The 23369-nt window shown below is 44.5% G+C and overlaps 2 protein-coding genes across 3 annotated transcripts in view; one reads left to right on the forward strand and one right to left on the reverse strand.

Moving 5' to 3' along the window:
• LOC310837973 (C-type lectin domain family 2 member D-like) overlaps positions 1-23369 on the reverse strand; it is a 99520-nt gene that overhangs the window by 32972 nt on the left and 43179 nt on the right. The gene's annotated exons all lie outside the window — the stretch shown is intronic.
• LOC310837967 (killer cell lectin-like receptor subfamily B member 1B allele B) lies at positions 1082-23355 on the forward strand. 2 transcript variants are annotated; one of them, XM_083725239.1, is made up of 6 exons: positions 1082-1390; positions 7251-7352; positions 13564-13704; positions 14278-14432; positions 18378-18490; positions 19890-23355. In XM_083725239.1, exons 1-6 carry the CDS (start codon positions 1273-1275, stop codon positions 20011-20013), a joined length of 753 nt encoding a protein of 250 aa, XP_083581365.1. In that variant the 5' UTR covers positions 1082-1272; the 3' UTR covers positions 20014-23355. The 2 variants fall into 2 exon arrangements, with proteins under 2 accessions (XP_083581365.1, XP_083581366.1); XM_083725240.1 differs by lacking the exon at positions 7251-7352.

Below are 23369 nucleotides of genomic sequence, written 5' to 3' on the forward strand. Positions count from 1 at the left end.
CCCTATGGAAGTTAGATTAGCTTCAACCAGAGCCAGGGCATTTTCAACACTGGCTGTGGCCTGGTGGAACGCTCTGGCTCATAAGACCAGGGCACTGCAGCATCTGATTTCTTTCCACAGGGCCTGTAAGACAGAGCTGTTCCGCCTGGCTTTTGGCTTGGAGCCAATTTGATTCCCTCCCTCTCTTTCTTTTTTCTTTTCCTTTCTCCTCCTGTGATGAGGCTACATTTTAATATTTTAATGTTTCAATATTTTAATGTTGTATTTTAATTTTGTTTTTAAGTTGTAATCATTCAACATGTTTTTATTATTGCTTGTTAGCCGCCCTGAGCCCGGCCTTGGCTGGGGAGGGCGGGGTATAAATAAATATTAATATTATTCTTATTCTTATTCTTATTCTTATTCTTATTCTTATTCTTATTCTTATTCCTGTTCCAAGGTCACCCACTGAGTTTCATGGCTGATTAGTGGATTTGAGCCCTGGTCTCTCAGGGCCTAGTTTGTCAGAGATTTTCTGAGGCATCTTGCCTGCCTCTGAGAAGCTATGAAGAGCTCTTTCTCCAGAGCTGAGCCTGACAATTGGAGATCTGCTCCACCTCACCAGTTTTGATCATGATTAGGGGATCGCATGCAACTCAAGTACGTTGACAGAGTAGAGACTTGCGGTGCAAGTTGTACTCAGAAATAACTCCTATTGTATTCAATGAGCTCAATTACTTCCAGGTATGTGAGATTAGAACTGCAGCCTAGGAGGCCTTGACTAATTATTCATGTACCACCAGGCACAACATCCTCCAGACATTGCTGAACTACAACTCCCATCTTCCCTGACCATTGCTCACTCTGGATAGGGCTGATGAGAATTAGGAGCACAACAACATGGAGAGGGGAACTGGTCCCCCGCCCTTGATGTACACAGCACTGCCCAAGGTCCCTGGTTCAGAGGCAATACAATAGGGAGAGAGACAACCAAGGGATGGGTGGTGCAAAGGATGAGCAAGATTTTTCTTCTTCTGAAACTGGGCCCCCCTAACTTTGCAACGGAAACTGGTTTCTTTCCCTTTTCTGTCTTTTTGTTGTTGTTATCAAAGACTATAGGCAGCATTGAGTAATCAAAAGACATATTAGCAGAGGTGTTGAAGGTTGGTCAAGTTTGATGAGACGCCATTTCCTGTGCAAACTTCTCTCTGCTGCCTCTGACACGCTGTCAAGAGATGCTTCCCCCTCAGAGTTGAGCCTGACGATCAGAGGGCTGCTCTGCCTCATGCGATCATGAACAAGGGATCACATCCAGCTCGGGTACATTGCCAGGTGGATAATGCGCCCTGCTACTTTAACTTTCGACCGAGGGAGAATCAAGGAAGACACAGGCCCAAATTCCCGATGGAAGGTAAATAACGGCTTACCTATACAAATGGGGAGTTTTCTAAGTTGTTAAGGAAAGCAACTGTGGGGATCTCACAAGTCACAGACATTGTAGGGAGTGTTCAAGTGACCAGCCTTCACTACTTGGTTTCTGCATTAATGTGACTAAGGTATGCGCTTCCCCACTTTTCTGCCATGTGTTCAAATGTGTGTTAAATATTGAGTGCCTTCTGGTTTTGACATCCTTCTTCCAAGTGGCAAGTCTTCTTCTAGAGATGGAAGCACACGACTTACCCCCAAAGAATACAGGGGACTGTAGTCTATACCCCACAGAGCTACAATTCCCAGCGCCTTTAACAAACTACAGTTCACAGGATTCCTTGGGGGAAGGCATGTGCTGTAAATGTGCTTTAACTACATGGTTGGTACGCAGCATAATCCATCAAACCTCTGGGAGAAGTGAGTTTTTGCCTGGCACTGGAATGATGGTAAGATGAGAGTACAGTGGTACCTCTGGTTAAGTACTTAATTCGTTCTGGAGGTCCGTACTTAACCTGAAACTGTTCTTAACCTGAAGCACCACTTTAGCTAATGGGGCCTCCTGCTGCCGCCGCGCCACCGGAGCACGATTTCTGTTCTCATTCTGAAGCGAAGTTCTTAAGCTGAAGCACTATTTCTGGGTTAGCGGAGTCTGTAACCTGAAGCATATGTAACCCGAGGTACCACTGTACGTGTTACAAAAGATTTGCCCTTTTTTGGTCTCTTGGTGCATAATGTGCAGCTTCACATACCTGTGATGTGGCCTTATCGCTCCTTGCATTTCACAGACAGTGAGCTGTCACCATCAGTAACCAAGGACTGGGGGAGAGGAAGAGAAGGACACACTACGGCAGCATTCATACCTCTCGGCTAAGTTAAACAATAGTCACACCATACATCTAAAGCACTCTTACACCCCTAGACCGTCATGAAGAGCCTTGGGAAAGGTAGTTTGGTAAGGGTGTGACCATCCAGAATTACAAAACTCTGGACCCTTAACAAACAACCATTCCCAGGATTCTCCATGACTGCTAAAGTGGTAAAGGAATGTGGTGTGGATAGGACCAATGTATTTTGGGTAGAAATGCATGGGGCAGAGGCAGATTTAGGGGAACGTGATCAGTTTGGCCACATTAGGTGGGGAGCTTCAGGGGGGCCCCGCAGGGGGCTCAGCAACTATTATGTAGAATGGAAGGTGAGGTAGGGGCACACTGAACTTGGGGCCTCACAGGGCACCGCTAAAATTGGAGACCCCAAAGTCCACTGCGGCATGGGGAGATGCAGTTTTAGTCAGGAGAGACCCTCAATCCGCCATAAAGTCGAGTTTGGCAGTCCCTGCCTCTGCAGTAATCTCATTTTACAGCTATAAAATCACAGGCTTGGAGGAAACTGGGAAAAAACATACACAAAAAAACCCTGTTTAGTTCAACCCCTAACTTTTTACAGTATGTTTGTCAACTTGAGCTTCTTGGAGTGAAGATGGAATACGAATTTAGATAGAAAAAATATATGTTTTATTATTTATTTATTTATTTGACATATATACAGTGATACCTTGGGTTACATCCGCTTCAGGTTACATACGCTCCAGGTTACAGACTCTGCTAAACCAGAAATAGTACCTCGGGTTAAGAACTTTGCTTCAGGATAAGAACAGAAATTGCACTGCTCTGCCGGCGCAGTGGCAGCAGGAGGCCCCATTAGCTAAAGTGGTGCTTCAGGTTAAGAACAGTTTCAGGTTGAGAACAGACCTCCAGAACGAATTAAGTACTTAACCCGAGGTACCATTGTATTAACAATACTTAATTGCCAACACCTCTCTATTTCCTTTTAGAAGACTCTGTGGTTGAGTTGTGATGCACGCATGCGACATGACGGATTGACACATATGAGAATTGGAAAATAATTTGCCCCCTGACAAAACTGACTAGACTGTGAGGGTTTTGCTATTTCCTGTGGAACCCGCATCAGTTCTGTCATTTCAGTTATCTGTTTTAACAGGTGTAGGCGCATGTCCACATGAGTAGGCTAGCAATTATGGATGTATTATTTTCTGTATGTTCAAAAAACAATAATAAGGTGTCAGGGTGCTGACAGAAGCTTCCAGCTGGTTGCCCAGGAAAATATAAAGACAAGGAAAAGTTTCTTACAGTCCTTTCTTTTTTCCGGGTGTGCAATTAATGGTGTTTTAGTTTTAGCCACAGCTAATAGTGAGATGAATGATGTAGGTTTTAGTGGAATCTGAACAGTAGCAAAATGATTGCACAACGCTGATTGCAACAACACAGGATGGAATGGAAACTGTTGCCTCCTTACACCCCCAGTCTCTTGCCCTGCCAGACTGCCTGTTCCCTGAGATCTGCTAAGAAGTGTCTTTTCTGTGTCTCCTCTGTGATCAAAGCATGAAAGAGGACTTTTTCCTGTATCTGTCTAATTTGGGAACCATCTTTTCTCAAGAGATGCATTCCCCCACAACGCTATTTTTACCACACATTTGTCTTTTTTTTTATTATGACATTTGAATGTGCTAGGATTGTCTACAGCCTCTAAGATTCATGCGCACACAAACATCTGATCCCTTTATGAGTCACTCTGTACTCTCACCTTTCAGTCTGTGTTTTGATCTCCTTATGAGTCACTGTATAAAAAGAAGCTCTCTGTTTTTTTGATAGTTTCACTGTTTTTAAAAATTATTTCTACTTTTTGCTGCCTGCTATCTCCATGTGTGGAGGAGATTGCCCTAATGCCCGAGTTGAAGTGAGAGTCAACTGCCATTTCTTTTGACCAGTATGTGGAATATCAGAGCAGAGTCATCTTGTTCAGGCAAGAAAATGTTTTGGGTCAGCAATATCAAAAGCACAGTGTTGCTTTTGATGTTGCTGACTTATATTTTGCAACACAGGGTTTGGCTTGTATACTCAAGAAAATGTATTGGGTTGGCTGGCCACTTGCAGGAAGCTTATCTGACAATAAATCTGTCTGGGGTGATAAGATATTGCTGTTTTCAATTGCCTGTTCCTATGTAAGTTCACAGGAAGTGGTTAAGATCAGTCCTGTGTTGGCCAAGTCATCTTTCAACTCATCTTTGCTTACAATCCCATTTAATCGCACCAGCAACAATTCCTATATCCACTGATTCCCCAGGAAATATCTGTCTCTCGATCAGTAGTTTTAGCACCTTATAACCAGGGTAATAATGTTTCTGGGAGCCGAGGGTCTGTTCCATGTGATAGCATATTACTTCCCCCAAAGAATCATGGGCACTTTAGTTTACCTCCTTGACAAAACACAGTTCCCAGGATTCACAACCCTAGTTTTCTTTCAGGTGTATTCTGCCATGAAAGCCATACTTTAAGACTATGTGGTTCCTTCTTGGCAGCACTGTCACTGAACCATGATTCCAGGGGGGCAGTAATGGCCTTCAGCCACACTAGCTGGGGATGATGTGAGCCGGAGTAAAATGACAACTTGGAGTGGCATGAATTCCACATCCCTGTCTTACATAAATCTATGGTGTGACTAGATTAACAACAACAATTTATTATTTATTTATTATTTATTTATTTTTCTTTTAATTCTTTTTATAAAATATTTATTAAGGTTTTACAAAAAGACACATACGTACATGCAACACAGAAAAAGAAAACAAACATAGCCAAAAATGCAGAAAAAATACACAAAAAATCATCAAAAAAGATAATAAAAAAACATAAAAAAGGGAAAAAAATCCAATTTTTAACTTTATACTTATTTAACCCTGTTTCTTGACTTCCTCACACCTCCCTTTTTTTGTGTTCCCATTTGCCCAATCAAATTCAGCAAATCCTTGCCCTCTTTCAAATCTCATTGTTAATTATATGATTCAACCTATTATATCTCCGATCTTTCTTCTCTTTTTGATTCGTTCTTGCCAATTCCTTATAACTTAATCACTTATACCATATTATTTAAATTTGACATAATATAACTCTAGTCTTTCACCCTTTTTTAATTCATTTTTGCATACTCTTTCTAACTTTGTCACGAATGCCATATTATTTTTATATCCAACATCATTTTAACATTTATAAATTTTGCAGTGTTTCTGCACGTAGTCTCTGAACTTCTTCCAATCCTCTTCCACCGACTCTTCTCCCAGGTCTCGGATTCTGCCAGTCATTTCTGCCATCTATTATTTATTATTTATACCCCACCCATCTGGCTGAGTTTCCCCAGCCACTCTGGGTGGCTCCCAATCGAGTGTTAAAAACAATACAGCATTAAATATTCAAAACTTCCCTAAACAGGGCTGCCGTCAGATGTCTTTTTAAAATAGGATAGCTGCTTATTTCCTTGACATCTGATGGGAGGGCATTCCACAGGGCACTAGGGCTTTTCCAAAAGTGAAAATGTGGGCAAAATTGTTGACCTTTATTGTCGATGCCATTCCAGGATATCTGGAGCCCTATCTAGAGCTCATTTTTGGCAGTTTCTGGTGTAGGTTTAGAAACAGATCAGAATGTGGGAGTATCATTCATTCAGGGCATTGTTAGGGGGCAGCTCAGAGGGCCCAAAACCTGATTAGAATCATAGAATTGGGAGGGACCCCGAGGGTCATCTAGCCCAACCCCCTGCAATGTGAAATCTCAACTACACTATCCATAGCAGATGGCCATCCAACCTCTACCTAAAAACCTCAAATACGATAATGTAGATCTAGAAAGGGGAAACTGAAATGATCAACGGGTGGGGCTGGAGCAATTCCTCAGTGCAGAAAGATTACACATTTTCAGTTTTTCAGTTAGAAAGGGCTCATGAGCCAGCGTGGTGTAGTGGTTAAGAGCGGTGGACTCGTAATCTGGGGAACCGGGTTCGCTTCCCCGCTCCTCCACATGCAGCTGCTGGGTGACCTTGGGCTAGTCCCACTTCTCTGAAGTCTCTCAGCCCCACTCACCTCACAGAGTGTTTGTTGTGGGGGAGGAAGGGAAAGGAGATTGTTAGCCGCTTTGAGACTCCTGAAGGGGAGTGAAAGGCGGGATATCAAATCCAAACTCTTCTTCTTCTTCTCCTTAGGGTAGTGATAAAGCGGGATATCCAAACTGCTGCTCCTCCTCTCCTCCTCCTCCTCCTCCTCCTCTTCTTCATAATTTTGAGGGAGCACAAGCGAGGCACTCCCACACAGGGATCCCCTCCTTTCTGCTCCTTGGGGTCTCTGGGCCCCAGAGCCTAGCCTCGCCTTGCCCCCATGCGCTCGTCCCCCTTGCTGAATAGCTGCCTGGCCAGAGTTGGAGCGATGCACCTACTAAGAGCCAGATCAGCCAGTCAGACTTCCTCCTGTGTGTGTGTGTGGGCAGGCAAGTACCGTATTTTTTGCTCTATAAGACTCACTTTTTCCCTCCTAAAAAGTAAGGGGAAATGTGTGTGCGTCTTATGGAGCGAATGCAGGCTGCGCAGCTATCCCAGAAGCCAGAACAGCAAGAGGGATTGCTGCTTTCACTGTGCTAGATCCCTCTTGCTGTTCTGGCTTCTGACATTCAGGATATATTTTTTCTTGTTTTCCTCCTCCAAAAACTAGGTGCGTCTTGTGGTCTGGTGCGTCTTATAGAGCGAAAAATATGGTAGGTGGTACAGGGCAGCCCCATGAACCCTCAGTGCCCACATGTCAGCGAGGGTTGGCCTTGTGCAGCAGGTTTTGTTTACCCTCAATGCCCAGCCCCTGGTCCTACATATTGCGTGTGCACTCACACCCTAGGCACCAGTGAAAGACGCAATACAGCTGGTATCGGGCACTGTGAGAAGCAGGATGGATGGGCCTTTCTTCAGATGCCCTCATACTAAGCTTGTTCTCCTATCGCTGGCTCTTGTAGATGACCTGCTCAGACAAGCTCGACGGCATCGCTTCATCATTGGGTCTGGATGTGTTGCAATCCTCATTCTAGTGGGAGCTGTGATAGGGCTCGGCTTTTGGGGTAAGTACCTTAAGGCCTAAAATTTACCCACGTGCCCACAAACTGTACTTAATGGAGCACCACAAATTGTCCTTTACTGCCACAGTGAGGCTCTACAGTGGTACCTTGGGTTAAGAACTTAATTCGTTCTGGAGGTCCGTTCTTAAGCTGAAACTGTTCTTAACCTGAGGTACCACTTTAGCTAATGGGGCCTCCCGCTGCCGCTGCGCGATTTCTGTTCTCATCCTGAAGCAAAGTTCTTAACCTGAGGTACTATTTCTGGGTTAGCAGAGTCTGTAACCTGAAGCATCTGTAACCTGAAGTGTCTGTAACCCGAGGTACCAGTGTATATCCACTCAGAGCAGGGGTTAGGGAACCACCAGAGCCACTCTGGTCAAACCACACACATCTTTCTCAGACGTGACATCATATACTATGCCAGGGAGAGAAAAGTTCAAGTTGCAACTTTAATTTCTAAAGCTGTAGCTAAAAAGAAAAGTGTCTGCTCCCTATTTGTCATTTGCATCAAAAAGCCAGCACTTTGAACATACCACTTTTTGGCAACAGAAAACGGCAAGAGTCAAAAAGTGCCAACTGTACTCTTTTCGAACACCTCTGAATGGAAGGTCGGCAGTTTGAATCCCCTCAATGGGGTGAGCTCCTGTTGCTCTGTCCCAGCTCCTGCTAACCTAGTAGTTTGAAAACACACCGGTGCAAGTAGATAAATAGGTACCGCTGAGATGGGAAGTTAAATGGGATTTCCATGTGCTCTGGTTTCCATCACGGTGTTCTGTTATGCCAGAAGCAGTTTAGTCATGCTGGCCACATGGGAGGGAGGGAGGGAGAGAGAGAGAGAGAGGGAGAGAGAGAGAGAGGACCCTTCATGTGTCAATTCTGCACATGACTCTGTTTGCAAGACAATGCCTCCATCTGGACATAGCTGCCTGATCCAGCATCAGGAGAGTTGAGAACAAACGGTGCAGGACTAATCATGTCTACTCAGGAGTCCTATTAAATTCATTGAGGCTTACTCCAAGGTAAGTGGAGTTACCTTCTTACCTGGAAGTAAGCCCCCATTAAACTCCATGGGACACACTTCTGAGTAGACATATATAGGACTGAACTGTAACCTTACCAATTTGAATAAAGGGGGTTGTTTTCCTAGGCGTTCTCTCCCACCCCACCCCACCCATATTTCTCTCACTGCACAGAAATTTTGCAGCTTGGCCTGGTCTAATTGTGACCAGTTTGAGATGTGTGGTGAATGGGACTGCCCTGTGCGCCACAGCATGAGTCACCTGGCTGGCACTGCGGGCGGCGCTAGAGTGAAAATGGTGCCCTGTGCCACTTACGAGTAAAATTGCTTTTTTTAAAATGCCCCCCAAATTGCAACTGGACATTCTGTTGTGGCGTCTGCAACTTATGTAGTTGTGGAAACGACTGGTTCAGAAAGCAAGCAGCAAATTTCACTCATGATGAAATTGGGGAAATTGTTCTTAAGGACCTCAGGAAAAAAAAGCCTTGCATTTCTTTTTATATGATAAACATGCTCCTTGGTTTGTTTTTTTTAAGAGTCAAAACTAATCTGAGCAGGAAGGGGAAAGATAATGTTAGATAGCACGATCATCACCATCATTGTCAGCTCATAGGTCCTAAAATAGTCAAACCACAAGAATGCTCAGGGAAATATCTCTTGTAGAAGTGCCGGGTGTGTTTGGTTATGAAACCAAAGAGCAGTGCAAAACACAGTCAAAGAGGTTTCAATTAGGCACCCAAATATAAATTATGGGAAATAGCCTCTTGTTCTTAAGCAAAATAGCTCAGCCTCTCAAAGCAAACCTTCACTATCTTTTCACATTTGTTCAGATATGATACTTCAACTGGTTTCGTCTCCGTCCTCTTATAAATATTCTGTTCTGCAAGCTGTAGAACTACCAGGCAACCAGTAACCAAGTCTTCATGCATAAAAGCTTAAATTCATTGCATTTTTTTTTTAAATGGAAAGCATATTCTAGTAGGGAGTCCTTGGAGACCCCACAATCACTTAACCTTGACTCCCATAGGTTCAAGTCGGGGGTCACAAGCAAGAGACTTCAGCAAAGAAGAAGCAAAACAGCGGCCTGTAGGCCTGATATTTATTGTTGCAACAAGACTTCCCACTACCACAAAGACGAAGCGGCCAGAGGCCCCAAACAAGGGTTTGTTTTGTTGTTTAGTCGTTTAGTCATGTCCGACTCTTCATGACCCCATGGACCAGGGCACGCCAGGCACTCCTGTCTGTGAGGTCAAACTCATGCTGGTAGCTTCGAGAACACTGTCCTTCTATCTCGTCCTCTGTCGTCCCCTTCTCCTTGTGCCCTCCATCTTTCCCAACATCAGGGTCTTTTCCAGGGAGTCTTCTCTTCTCATGAGGTGGCCAAAGTATTGGAGCCTCAGCTTCACGATCTGTCCTTCCAGTGAGCACTCAGGGCTGATTTCCCTAAGAATGGACAGGTTCAATCTTCTTAAAGTTTCCCATAATACATCTTAGGATGCATCATCAAGATATCATAGATATGTCACAGAAAAAGGTGTGGTCTTAGATAGAACCTGAGATCCAGACATGTCCCTGTCACTCAAATATAGTATTTCACACTTACTCTGTCACAGTACAAAGGAAAGCATTTACAGTTCCCTGGTCCCTGAATCAAGTCAAATACTTTGTCTTGTCTGGGCTTCATCGCACTGTGGGGTGGGTAGGCATTGTGATTGAGTTGGTTATTTGTCTGACACTCTTGGGGCAGGATATCACCCGTCAGGACTACGACCTGTACATCTTGGGGATGATGGTGGGCTCACTAACCTCTCCCTGGGTCCTAAATGCCATTTGAACTGAGAAGATGGATACAAGTGATTTCTTATGAATTTCTAAAGTTTTCCCATTGAGTCAGTACATAGATACATTTATCAGTGAATTGTTACGTTAGGTATTGACACTTTCCCTATTTTCCTTTGTTGGAGACCTGGGGCTAAGTGGGGAGTCCTGAGCCAAGCTTGCCTTGCAGATGCAATCCCTTTGCAGATATTTGGCGGTATTTTTCTCTTGAAACTAGAAGATTTGGTTTTTCACAGGTGAAAAGGAGGGGAAATACCTCTGTGAGGTATGTGTGTGAGTGAATGTGTTTGGTAATGTGCAGCAAGTCACACCATCAGTGAGTAACGGCTGCAGTTCTTAGTGATGGGTTGGTTTGATACTACAAGCCCTGGAGTGCTGCTGACATTCTAGGCACGGGTTCAAGAGGTTTTTCTTTTGTCCCTTGCTTTCCACGGAAAACATGCTACTTAGCACAGAAAATTGTGATTGACATTCGTTACGATTCAGTGGCACACAGTGGGTTTTCCCTGGGAAAGTGGTGGTGCAAAAGGAAAACCTCTCCGGCTTGTGGCCAGAAAGCATGGGTGGCATAGACTGCTTGGGCGCAAAGGAATGGTGGGAGGAGCCAGCTGGGGAAGCAGCAAGGGGAAAAGGCTCAGAGCCCAGGGATTGGTAGTGGGACAACGATGATGAGTGGTTGGAGGGAGAAGAGGGAGGAGACTAGGAAGAGGTGTCAGAAGCTGGAGAGGTAACCGGGCTTAGTGAGCAGGAGGAGCCTGTGGCAGAGAGGAGGCCAGAATCAGAGGCCGAAGCTGAATCAGAGGAGGAGGGAGAACCAGGAGAGATAGGAAGAGGGCAGAGGAACAGGGAGTGTTATTACCATGGCTAAATTGATTACCCTCCCTGCTGTAGCAGATCCCAGAGTGGGTTACAAGTACTTAAAATCCAGGGTTAAAAACCATTAAAACAGACTGCCATTGCATGAATAGGGTGGACCCTGAAAACATCTCAGATCTCGAAGGTTAGGGTAAAGAGGTGCATCTTCAGCATTTGCTGAAAGCTTTACGAGAAGACAGGTGTACCTCCCTGGGGAGGGAATTCTGCAACTTGGGGGCTGTAGGTGGAATTACCGAGAGGGCCCCCTCTGCTGATCTTAAATTTTCTTTTCTGCAGATCCTGCTTTTTCCTGTTCAGGGTGGGGAGCCTGTGTTGCCTGCCTTTGTGGATTGGTGGCTGGCGGCCCACCCCTCCTCCTTCCTGTGTACAGGAGGAAGAGAATGGAAGTTGTGGTGGCAGTGGCAAGACCCTGATAGAATACCAGGGAGCCACCATGGTAATTGCCCACAAGGCCCCAGAGGACATAGCGATACTGTGTGGAAACTGTGGGAATGCTGAGGGTTTGCTGGAGAGGATATATTATTAATATCCTTCCTAACTTGTGCTAGCAAGTTTCTTCACTTTGTTGTTGTTGTTTAGTCTTTCAGTCATGTCCCACTCTTGGACCAGACCCCATGGACCAGAGCACGCCAGGCACTCCTGTCTTCCACTGCCTCCCGCAGTTTGGTCAAACTCATGTTGGTAGCTTCAAGAACACTGTCCAACCATCTCATCCTCTGTCGTCCCCTTCTCCTTGGGCCCTCCATCTTTCCCAACATCAGGGTCTTCTCCAGGGAGTCTTCTCTTCTCATGAGGTGGCCAAAATATTGGAGCCTCAGCTTCAGGATCTGTCCTTCCAGTGAGCACTCAGGGCTGATTTCCTTCAGAATGGAGAGGTTTGATCTTCTTGCAGTCCACTGGACTCTCAAGAGTCTCCTCCAGCACCATAATTCAAAAGCATCAATTCTTCAGCGATCAGCCTTCTTTATGGTCCAGCTCTCACTTCCATACATCACTACTGGGAAAACGATAGCTTTAACTATATGGACCTTTGTTGGCAAGGTGATGTCTCTGCTTTTTAAGATGTTGTCCAGATTTGTCATTGCTTTTCTCCCATTCACTTAGCAGAGCTCATTTCCCTTCTTACATAGCAGAAAGCTGGTTGCAAACTCTTGTGAATTTCTTAAGACAATAAGCAATTCAGTCTGGCTTGTCCAGCTTGAGATATATTCTAATGTTCCTGGTAAGACCCCTTTTAAATCCCTCCTAAAAGAATAAAGACACCACAGTCTTATTCATAAGTAACAAAAAATACTGTATTTTTCGCTCTATAGTACGCACCCGACCATAGAACGCACCTTGTTTTAGAGGGGGAGAACAAGAAAAAAAATTCTCCCCCTCTCTGCGCAGCGCCCCTTCAGCAAAGCGGCAGGAGAAACAGAGCCCCTTCCATTTCTCCCCCCACTTCGCTGAAGGGGCGCTGCGCAGCTCTCCCTCTCTGCTGAAGCCAGGAGAGTCTTGCTCTCCCGGCTTCAGCAAAAGGAACCCAAAGCCTTTGGAGTGCAGCGCGAGTTTCCGCTGCGTTCCAAAGGCTTCAGTGAAAGCAGCGTATAGCCTCCGGAGCATGGGGGGAGCGCTCCCTCTGCGCTTTGGAGGCTTCGCATTGCTATCGCTGAAGCCAAGGTGCCTGCATTCGCTCCATAGGACGCACACACATTTCCCCTTCATTTTTGGAGGGGAAAAAGTGCATCCTATAGAGCGAAAAATACGGTAGTTTTACTTATGATCAGGCAGAGCACAGTGCGGTCCCTGAAGGCAGGCTTAAGGCTTAAAGTTTCATACATGTACAAACAAGTTTACCCCCATATGGGAGATAACCTGTGGCAGCCAGCAGTACAGTCCAGGTGATGGAGGAAGGAGGTAGGACAAAGAGGAAGGTCAAAAAGAGGAAGGTAACAGGAAAGGTCAAACCTACCTAGTAGTCACATGCAAGGAAGGAAGGTCAGGAGGAACAGAAAGTTTCAACTGACTGGACCAAACCTTCCCTTACATGTCCACTCTAGCAAAACAAGGAATGTTATACTTGACTGCTCCCAGTGGATTACATCGCACAGGAATGATGGGCAATTACAATGGCAGCCACCCTCCCCACACTGCTCATTGAAGGAGCACCCAAAAAGGGCAACAGTGTCAGTATCAAGCCCATCGCAGCTGCTGATACTGGGTTTGCCTGTCCATACTGGAGAGACTGGAACTGCAACACGCATGATGCCAGAAATCTGGTCTAGGAAACATTGGAGGACAAAAGAGAAAATACTCAAATGGAACAAGCCAGCCCATATTTTTGCATAAAAAAGAGCAACCCTTCGTAATTCCAGAGAAAAGGACTAGTGTGGCAACAACTTTTCTGTATTTCCAACAACACAGTTTCTTTTCAAATAATCTTAAGCATACCATTATCCTCATTCTTGCTGATTGCCTAAATAGTCATGCCTTTTAAAGTTTTTCAGATGAAACAAGCTCTGGCGAAGGCAGAAACCTGCCCAGGACCCAGCAATGGAACACAGCAGACCAGGACCACCCCAGAGCAGTGTCAGACTTTGCGGCAGTTTCTGTGCAAGCCACACGGCAATCACATAGCAGGTAACACCTGAATTTTCAGTAGCCTTTGGTTGATAAAGGCACAATGATGATCCAACTAAAGTCAAAGGCTTGCAGATCCCATTGATTCCAGCGAAAAGGTTGCAAAACGTGTATAACAAAAGAACTGGTTCAAGTAAACCAATATGAGCTTCTGCCTGGGGGCAGGTGGTGCTAGATCAGGGGTCGCCAACATGGTGCCCTCCAGATGTTTTGGAGCACAGCACCCATCAGCCCGCATGGCCATTGGTCATGGATAATGGAAGTTGTAGTTTTCAACATCTGGCGGGCGTCGGGTTGGCTATGCTAGCTGTGTAAAAACAACAACCCTCAGAACACAAGCCCATTGTACCATTTTGCGTAAAATCTGCAGGTGCTAACATATGTAAAGATGTAGATTTTAGGTATGTTTTCAGAGAGACAGCCATCTTGTAAGCACAGTAAATAGCAATATAGAAAACTGATTTTGAAAGAGGGGGTGGAGGTTTGGAGCCCGGTGCAAAAGACCCCGAACTTGGGCTCACTGGGATGCCCTCTAACAGCACACCTGGCCTTGTGGTTCTTTTCTTCTTCCAGAGAATTCAGATTGCAAGCTTTGCCCGGAAAACTGGCAGCGCCATGGAGACAAGTGCTACTGGATTTCCAGAGAGAAGGGAACCTGGAACAAGAGCCAGAATGACTGTGCAGCAAAAGACTCTCAACTTGCTGTGATACAAAAACAGGTGGAATTGGTAAGTCCTGACTAATAACTTTCTTTTGTTGGTGCGTGTAGTCAGTGCTTTGTTTGTTGTGGCCATAGTTACTGGTATGGCGTATGCTCACCTCCTTTTTTTGCTGTGGCTGTGGATGGCAGCCATTTTGTGCTGCCATCCACAGCCCACTCATCATGCTACAAGTACTTACACCTCTTTATTTTTCTTTTTATTGCAGTCAAGCTGGGTTTTCTGCTGTTTTGTTTATTTGATGAGAGGGATGTGGGTGGCACTGTGGGTTAAACCACAGAGCCTAGGACTTGTCGATCAGAAGGTCAGTGGTTTGAATCCCCGTGACGGGGTGAGCTCCCGTTGCTCGGTCCCTGCTCCTGCCAACCTAGCAGTTCGAAAGCACGTCAAAGTGCAAGTAGATAAATAGGTACCGCTGTGGTGGGAAGGTAAACAGCGTTTCCGTGCGCTGCTCTGGTTTACCAGAAGCAGCTTAGTCATGCTTACCACATGACCTGGAAGCTGTACACCAGCTCCCTCGGCCATTAAAGCGAGATGAGCACTGCAACCCCAGAGTTGGCCACGACTGGACCTAATGGTCAGGGGTCCCTTTACCTTTATTTATTTGATTTCAGTCACTTCCTGTGAAGCGCTTCAATGTGATTTCGCCACACAATTAAAACTTATAAAAGACCAATTGCATGTATAAAAAGAGTTTTAAACTCAATATAGATGCCAAGTGAGAAAAATATCTCCACTTAGAAGATTTGTTGAAGGTAGAAAGTATCCCTCAGATGCCCTGAAGAACGTAGAGATGATGCCTCTCTAAGGCAGGCTTCCTCAAACTCGGCCCTCCAGATGTTTTTGGCCTACAACTCCCATGATCCCTAGCTAGCAGGACCAGTCGTCAGGGATGATGGGAATTGTAGTCTCAAAACATTTGGAGGGCCGAGTTTGAGGAAGCCTGCTCTAAGGTGTAATAGGAGGGACTTCCAAAGGGTTATTTCAAGACTCTGTAAACTGAGGTAATTTTAGTCCCTGACGTCATATGGAATGGAATGCCTTGGCCCTATAGCCAGCTGCATTTCTAGTGGGGCATTTTTTGGCTGGGGGAGGGTGGGGGAGGCACATAGCGCCAGCCAGTCCCTGTACTCTACTTACTGGTTGAGAGGATGTGAAGGCTAGGCCAGGGAAATGGAAAGGCAGTGACCTTTTCTTCAGAGCATGTGTTACCTTATATATTGGGTTATGAAAAGGTCAAGCTATCAGACAATTTAGTATGAACACCAGGAATTAAACGACTGGATATTTTTATGCTGCATGAGGAAAAAATGATGATAAGGATACAGCGAACAAGGGAATGCTGAAAGGTCTAAAACAAGCAAAATAGCTTATGCTGTAACTAAGAATTTGAAAACTAGTGTGGAGCTTTTGTTTCCCCAAAATAATCATCTTTTAATCTAGTATCACCATACCAATACAAAAAATAAAATAAAATTTGAGAAAGAGTAAGTGCACATTGCAAGACAGCCACAGTCAAGCCTTTCGGAGTGGTGCTGAGAATAATATGTACAACTTCCTTGTTGAAGTCAATGGGATCCAGTCCACAGCTTTGTAAAATGTTTACTGCGTAATAGACTTACACGCTTACAGAAATGCTTGAACGCTTTCTGACTGGTAGGCTCACAATACATCTTTTCTGAGAGAGAAATAGGCCCCTTTCCCAAGGTCTTCAGGTTTTCCTAGAATTAGAGTAATGTAAAAAAATTAAAAAGTGGTTACCTCTCCTTCCTTTTTCAAATGCAAACTGCAACCCCCAAATTTGCCAACTCTTGTGGATTATTAAGAGTCTCTGCAACTGAGTTAGAATGGAAAATGTTGACACAAAAACCTGCAGTGTCAGGAAGTTGGCAAAAGTCACAGCTGGGAAATTCCTTTGAAAGATATTTGTGTTGCTTCATTTTAAGAGAATCTTGGCTGCGGAGAATTCTTCTTTTGTCAGAGGGTTATTCATAGGGAGAGAAGTTGGTTCCTGTGCTCAAAAATAAAGTCTGATTAAAGCATGATGCCACCGCAGTGATTATTGCATCATTTCCAGAAAGCTTCCTGTTCATATCAAGAAGACACATGACTGCTCTGCTCTGCTTTTCCAAGAATATTGCAGAGGCGAGAGCTTTCCCCCTCCCAAGGTGCAATCTCCAAGAAGTTGACACAAGCAACCAGGCTTTTAAATAACCTTCAGTTGTTGCTAGAAGGAGGCTTTTTCCTCCCAAGCCTAATTGCACCTGGGGAGGAGCAATTTTGGAATGACGGTCATAGCTGGTAAGGGGTAATGCAGCATGTGGTTCACAGAGTCACAATGGTGGCCCTATCTTCCTATGAGAGGTCATTCCAAACAGCTGAGCAGAGTTGGGGGTGCGTGTTGTGAAATCTGCCATTGTTCAGAAAAGGTAAAAGTAAAGGGACCCCTAACCATTAGGTCCAGACATGGATAACTCTGGGGTTACGGCACTCATCTTGCTTTACTGGCCGAGGGAGCCGGAGTACAGCTTCCAGGTCATGTGGCCAGCATGACTATGCCGCTTCTGGCGAACCAGAGCAGCGCACAGAAACGCCGTTTACCTTCCCGCCGGAGCGGTACCTATTTATCTACTTGCACTTTGATGTGCTTTCGAATTGCTAGGTTGGCAGGAGCAGGGACCGAGCAACAGGAGCTCACCCCGTCGTGGGGATTCGAACTGCCAACCTTCTGATTGGCAAGTCCTAGGCTCTGTGGTTTAACCCACAGCGCCACCTACGTCCCTGCCATTGGTCAGAAGCAGAGCTTAAATGTGAGGTCTATCTAACCTCAGAACCAGCTGCCTTAAAGGTCAATCTATGAATGCATATTTCTAGGGTTGCTATATTCCGAAGAGCAAAAAAGGAGGACACCTTTGCCTAAATACGGATTGCTGTGATGACTCTCATTTTGAACACCCCTAGTATATGTAGGCTCTAGAAGTTGTGATATATTGCTGGTAAAGGTAAAGGGACACCTGACCGTTAGGTCCAGTCATGGCCGACTCTGACGTTGCGGCACTCATCTCACTTTATTGGCCGAGGGAGCCAGCGTGCAGCTTCCGGGTCATGTGGCCAGCATGACTAAACCGCTTCTGGCGAACCAGAGCAGCGCACGGAAACACCATTTACCTTCCCGCCAGAGCGGTACTTATTTATCTACTTGCACTTTGATGTGCTTTTGAGCTGTTAGGTTGACAGGAGCTGGGACCAAGCAAGGGGAGCTCACCCTGTCGCGGGGATTCGAACTGCCGACCTTCTGATTGGCAAGCCTTGGGCTCTGTGGTTTAGACCACAGCGCCACCTGCGTCCCTATATTGCTGGTAGCAATGTTCTTAACTTTAAAGGGCCTGCCAGAGTAGAGCTACGGGCACTGTAACCGCTGGCAAAGGAAGAGGAGTGAGGGGGGAGCGCACTGCCCCCGGCAGTACGATCCCGATGGGGTGCCATCGCGGCTGCCCCCTGCCTGCACTGGGTGCCATGCCCCCAGGATGTGTGCCCCGCCTCTGAGACGCGTGCCAGCCCCACCTCCGCCTGCTCTACTCCCCCCCCCCAGTGCCAGAGCATGAAGCTCTGCCACTGACTGTAACTAAAAATGCCCATGTGACCACAATGCTGGCCTACAGCTGCCGATCCTCATTAGCCCTGGGGAAGAGGGCGTGTGCATGCTGCGGAATGTTCCCGTTCCATTCAAGAAAAATGGCGAGGGACGGGAGTGTGACACTTGGGGCTATTAAAATTGTTTTAATTTTTTTACAAAATTCTTGGGTTACTGTAAACAAACAGATAAAACACCCGGACATTTGGGCAAATTTAAAAATTTACCCAGACAGAAATTTTAATCCTGAAAAATAGGGTATGTCTGGGAGAAAGAGGACATGTGTCAACCCTAGGACGTCCTTCTTGTATCCTTGACAGGATTTCATACGTCATAAAACTGATGGAGGGCAACTTCTGTGGATTGGAGTGACCACCATACCTCCTGCTCATGAATGGTCTTGGGTCGATGGCTCCCCACTAAATGACACACTGTGAGTATTTCCATCCTACAGTTTCATACTGGTTTTGGCTGGAAATGTGTGTTGGTTCTTCTACCCGCAGTGTTATTCTGCACCTCCTCTACAGTTTTCTTCCATTTTACTGTACAGTTATCTACCCTTTGAGATCATTATCTGCTTCATGACACTTGGTTGTGCTGACTTATCTTTAAATATGCAGACATCAAAGGTTCAAACCATGATAAGAGCAGATAATTCTCTCTCTCTCTCTCTCTCTCATTTTCTCCTTTTTCTTTTCCTTCCTTCTTTCCTTCCTTCCTTTTCTGATTGCCATTGAAATGGGATGTTCTTGTTCTTGTTATATTGCTAATATCCTGGCTGTGGAATTCACATCTGTGGAATTCACAATACATGAATTCACAATACATGTAACAATTTCACTGTGTGGGGAGCCAGTAGGTCAATTACACTCTCCAGTCAAATTGCGATGTCTTCCATACATTCTAAAAGACCAATAAAGAAGAGTAGAGCAACATCAGCAAAATGCCACATCAAGAGCGAGAAACAGATGGAGGAAAACACACATTACACAATAAACCACACATAAACCATACATAAAGCAAACAAGAAAACTCCAACAGGGGAAACCCACCCCCCACTTCAACAGAAAGAAACAGGCACAGAAAAAACTCCAAGCATCAGAGTAAGCCATTCATATCTGCAGCACACCTGCACATCAGCATTGAGAGAGCCGCTGTAGTGTAGTGGTTAGAATGTTGGACTGGGACCTGGGAGACCAGAGTTCAATCCCCTCCTGGCCATGAAGTTCCCTGGGTGAATTTGGGCCAATCTCTGTCTGCCTCGCAGGGTTATTGTGAGGGAAAGAACCATGCACACTAGGGCGGTTCATAAAAAACTTTTTTTAAAAAAGGTCTGATCTTACTACACTAAGGATTATATAGCTATATCTGAAATTTCATGCATATCGGTTAATATCTTGACCCTCCTCCACGAAATTGGCCATTTTCCTATGTCGTGAAGGTTGAAATTTCAATTCAGTGGAGCAGGGTTGAGATATTAACTGATATGCATGAAATTTCAGATATAGTTTATATAATCCCTAGTGTAGTAAGATAAGACCTTTGGAGCAGGCATTTAAAAAAAATAAATACATTTACGAACCTCCCTAATATACACCACCTTGAGCTCCTTGAAGAGAAGTAATAAGAATAATTAAAGAGAAAGGAACTGATGCTCAGTTCCAGAAGCTTTGTTCATGATAGCTAAAAATGGACAGTGCACATTTGGAAACTCATCTTAGGAATATAAAGGGGATGGGTGGGAGGAGATGCCATCACTGTCAAGGTGAAAAAACAGCTTTGGCCTTCCTGTGACAAATGCTCTTTGCTTGACTTTCTCCTCTATTCTGCAGATTGCAAGTCATGGGTCTTGCGGAAGCGAACAGCTGCGGGATGCTGAAGGGGAAGAGAGTTAATTCAGAAGCCTGCAGTGCCATAGCCAAGTGGATCTGTGAGACAGAAGTTCATCTGGTGTAAATAATAACAAAGGAGGGAAAGAGAAGAGGTGGGCCCATGCAAGAACGATGGCAAGATCCTGCGACGATTGTCCTGACACGTGCAGCTGAATCAAAGGGGGGAAAAGATTGCTTTTGAGACAATGCTTGTTCTTTGTGAAAAGCGCTTCTATGTCAAAATCTGCGGGCCTCTTAATACTTTGCAGAAGTGTCCCTGTTGGGTGTGATTCTTTCCCAGAAATGCTAGAGACAGTGTTGAAGTCCAGGACTGGCCACAGTGACTCACCCACTTAGCTTGGAAGAGGTGGAACATGGAAAGTGAGAATTTCCATACCCTAAGTTACATCTGAAGTCCTTGGATACCCTTTGCAAAGTGGAAATAGTAATGTTAGTGCAGTGGCTTCTTGCTGGTCTGGGGGGCGGTTCTTAGAAAATGCCAAAACCTGCCCACCTTCTGGAGCTGGACAAATTAATGGATCACGTAAAAGACACAGTCCCCCTTTAACTTCACCCTACCCCTTTTCTGACAGGTGTAGCTCATGTCGTGAGGGAGTAATCCAATTCAATTCTCATTTACAACCAAATTAATACAGTGGTACCTCAGGTTAAGTACTTAATTCGTTCTGGAGGTCTGTTGTTAACCTGAAACTGTTCTTAAGCTGAAGCACCACTTTAGCTAATGGGGCCTCCTGCTGCTGCCGCGCCACCAGAGCATTATTTCTGTTCTCATCCTGAAGCAAAGTTCTTAACCCGAGGTACTATTTATGGGTTAGCGGAGTCTGTAACCTGAAACGTATGTAACCTGAAGCGTATGTAACCTGAGGTACCACTGTATAAGTTGCACTTCCTTTGTCTCTCTTTTAAAATTAATTTTTATTAAAGATTTCTTTTTTAAAAAAAATATTAACAATTTCAACATAACAAATCATCAAAACAAATCATCTTAATTATTCCCCCCTTTTTTCCTCCCCTCTTCCCAAAGAACCCTCCCCGCAAGTCTTCCCTCAGCTCCTCTCTCAGATTTCTCAACTCATGTTATACTCTGCATATTGTAAAATTGTACATATTCTTTTTTATCTATCTATTATATTAACCCTCAATAAATCTGTGTATGTTTATTCAAAACCTGCCAAGGAGTCCAGTTCATTTTGTTGTCTTTTTAGATAATTTGTAAAAAGTTCCCATTCTTCTTTAAAGTCACAGTTGTCCTTATCTCACAATTTGTATGTGGGTTTCGCCAGTTCTGCATAGTTCATCAATTTCTCTTGCCACTGTTCTTTTGTTCGGGTTTCCTCATTCTTCCATCCTTGTGCTAATAAGACTCTTGCTGCCGTTGTAGCATACATAAATAAATTCTTTATTTTCCTTGGCAGGTTATTAAAGATTTCTTAGTTTACAAAAGTATGTGCAACGTCGCTTTTCCCAGATGCATTTTCTACAGATCAGTTTCATTTCTTGTGAGACATTAGTGTTACATTAGGAAGAAAAGGGGGAAAGAGTTGGAGGGGCGGGATAAATTGTACTTTCTGAAACAATATGAGAACCAAAACATGATGCCTTCAAAATTCACACTTAACCAAATTTTGTGATGCCATTATTCAGCCAAGCAGTGTTTACAAAAATGCACTTATTAGGTGTAAATGTGCATAGAAAATAATATACAGTGGTACCTTGGTTCTTAAATGCCTTGGTTCCCAAATGCTGAAAACCCGGAAGTAAGTGTTCCAGTTTTCAAACATTTTTCAGAACGTCTGATGTGACTGTCAGATATTGCACCAATCAGAAGCTGTACCTTGGTTTTCAAACATTTCAGAAGTCAAACAGACTTCCAGAATGGATTAAGTTTGGTACTCTTGTTTTTGCTATTTATTTTGCGTTTTTCTTTTTGAGGTTTTTTCGGTTAATTTGTTTTTGTGACTGTGTGGAACCCAGTTCAACTACTGGTTGATTGATTGATTGATTGATTGATTGACTGATTGTGTGACTGCGGAAATGGATAAAAGCCCCCCAATCCAAACAATGACTATCATCAGTGCAGGTAAGAAAAAAAATTAATTTTAATTTTTATCATCTACAATACTGTCTTATTTATTTTATAGTACAGTACATTGCTTTCATTTTATGGATCAATGGTCTTGTTAGTTAGTAAAATTCATGTTAAATTGCTGTTTTAGGGGTTGCTTTTAAAAGTCTGGAACGGATTAATCCATTTTGCATTACTTTCTATGAGAAAACATACCTTGGTTTGGAACGCTTTGGTTTTGGAACGGACTTCTGGAACAGATTAAGTTTGACAACCAAGGTACCACTGTACTAGAGAAAGTAACATGCAAGAATTATTCACATTAAGAGAAATTTCTTTTGAAAATGTGCCCATTCGTTAAAACTGCATACAAAGATGTGGATAGTAGGATAAATTTGTATCAAAATGCTGAAGAATTCTCATGAGGTTTTCTTTTTCTAAATGGTGAATTGCTGCAGAAATGTGGAGAATGAAGTTAAGATTGGGAAAATTGGAAATTAAGAGAATTGAAACTGACAGATCCTTGCATCCCTAGTCTTGACTTATACCTGATGTAGTCTCTGCCCCATATCTTTCTGCAAAGAGGCAGTGCAGGCTAAGATGAATGGACATTGTTTTAGGACAGAAGTGGGCAACCTGTGGTCCTCCAGGTGAAGACACAGCTATCTTTCTCAGACTCTTAACCTCCTGGCCGTAGATGTGAGTCCCACTTTGGGCGAAAGATTCTTGCTTTGCAAGGGGTTGGACTAGATGACTTTCATGGTTCCTTCCAACTCCATGTACAGTGGTACCTCGGGTTAAGTACTTAATTCATTCCGGAGGTCCGTTCTTAACCTGAAACTGTTCTTAACCTGAAGCACCACTTTAGCTAATGGGGCCTCCCGCTGCCACCGCACCGCAGGAGCACGATTTCTGTTCTCATCCTGAAGCAAAGTTCTTAACCCGAGGTACTATTTCTGAGTTAGCGGAGTCTGTAACCTGAAGCGTATGTAACCCGAGGTACCACTGTATACTGAAGGTGTAAATAGGTGAATAAACCCTATTTCTTAAAGCTGTGACAGTCTCCACTGTGTCTCAATTCTCCAAAGGAACACAGACCTTGGGTGAGTGCCTGGAACACACTGGGATCTTGTTATTGTGGGATGTGATATATAAGTAGCAGTCAAGTACAACATTCCTTGTTTCCCTAGAGTGGACATGCGGGGCAATTTTTGGTCCAGCCAGTCGAAAACTTCCTGTTACCTCCTGGCTGGGACATACTTCCTTTGCATGTGACTAGAGGTGGGCGTGGCCTTACCTGTCCAGGTAAGAAAAAGACAAGGCATGCAGCTCTCTCTCTCTCTCTCTCTCTCTCT

The sequence above is a fragment of the Podarcis gaigeae genome, assembly GCF_964106915.1.
Source record: "Podarcis gaigeae genome assembly, chromosome: 2".
NCBI lineage: Eukaryota > Metazoa > Chordata > Lepidosauria > Squamata > Lacertidae > Podarcis > Podarcis gaigeae.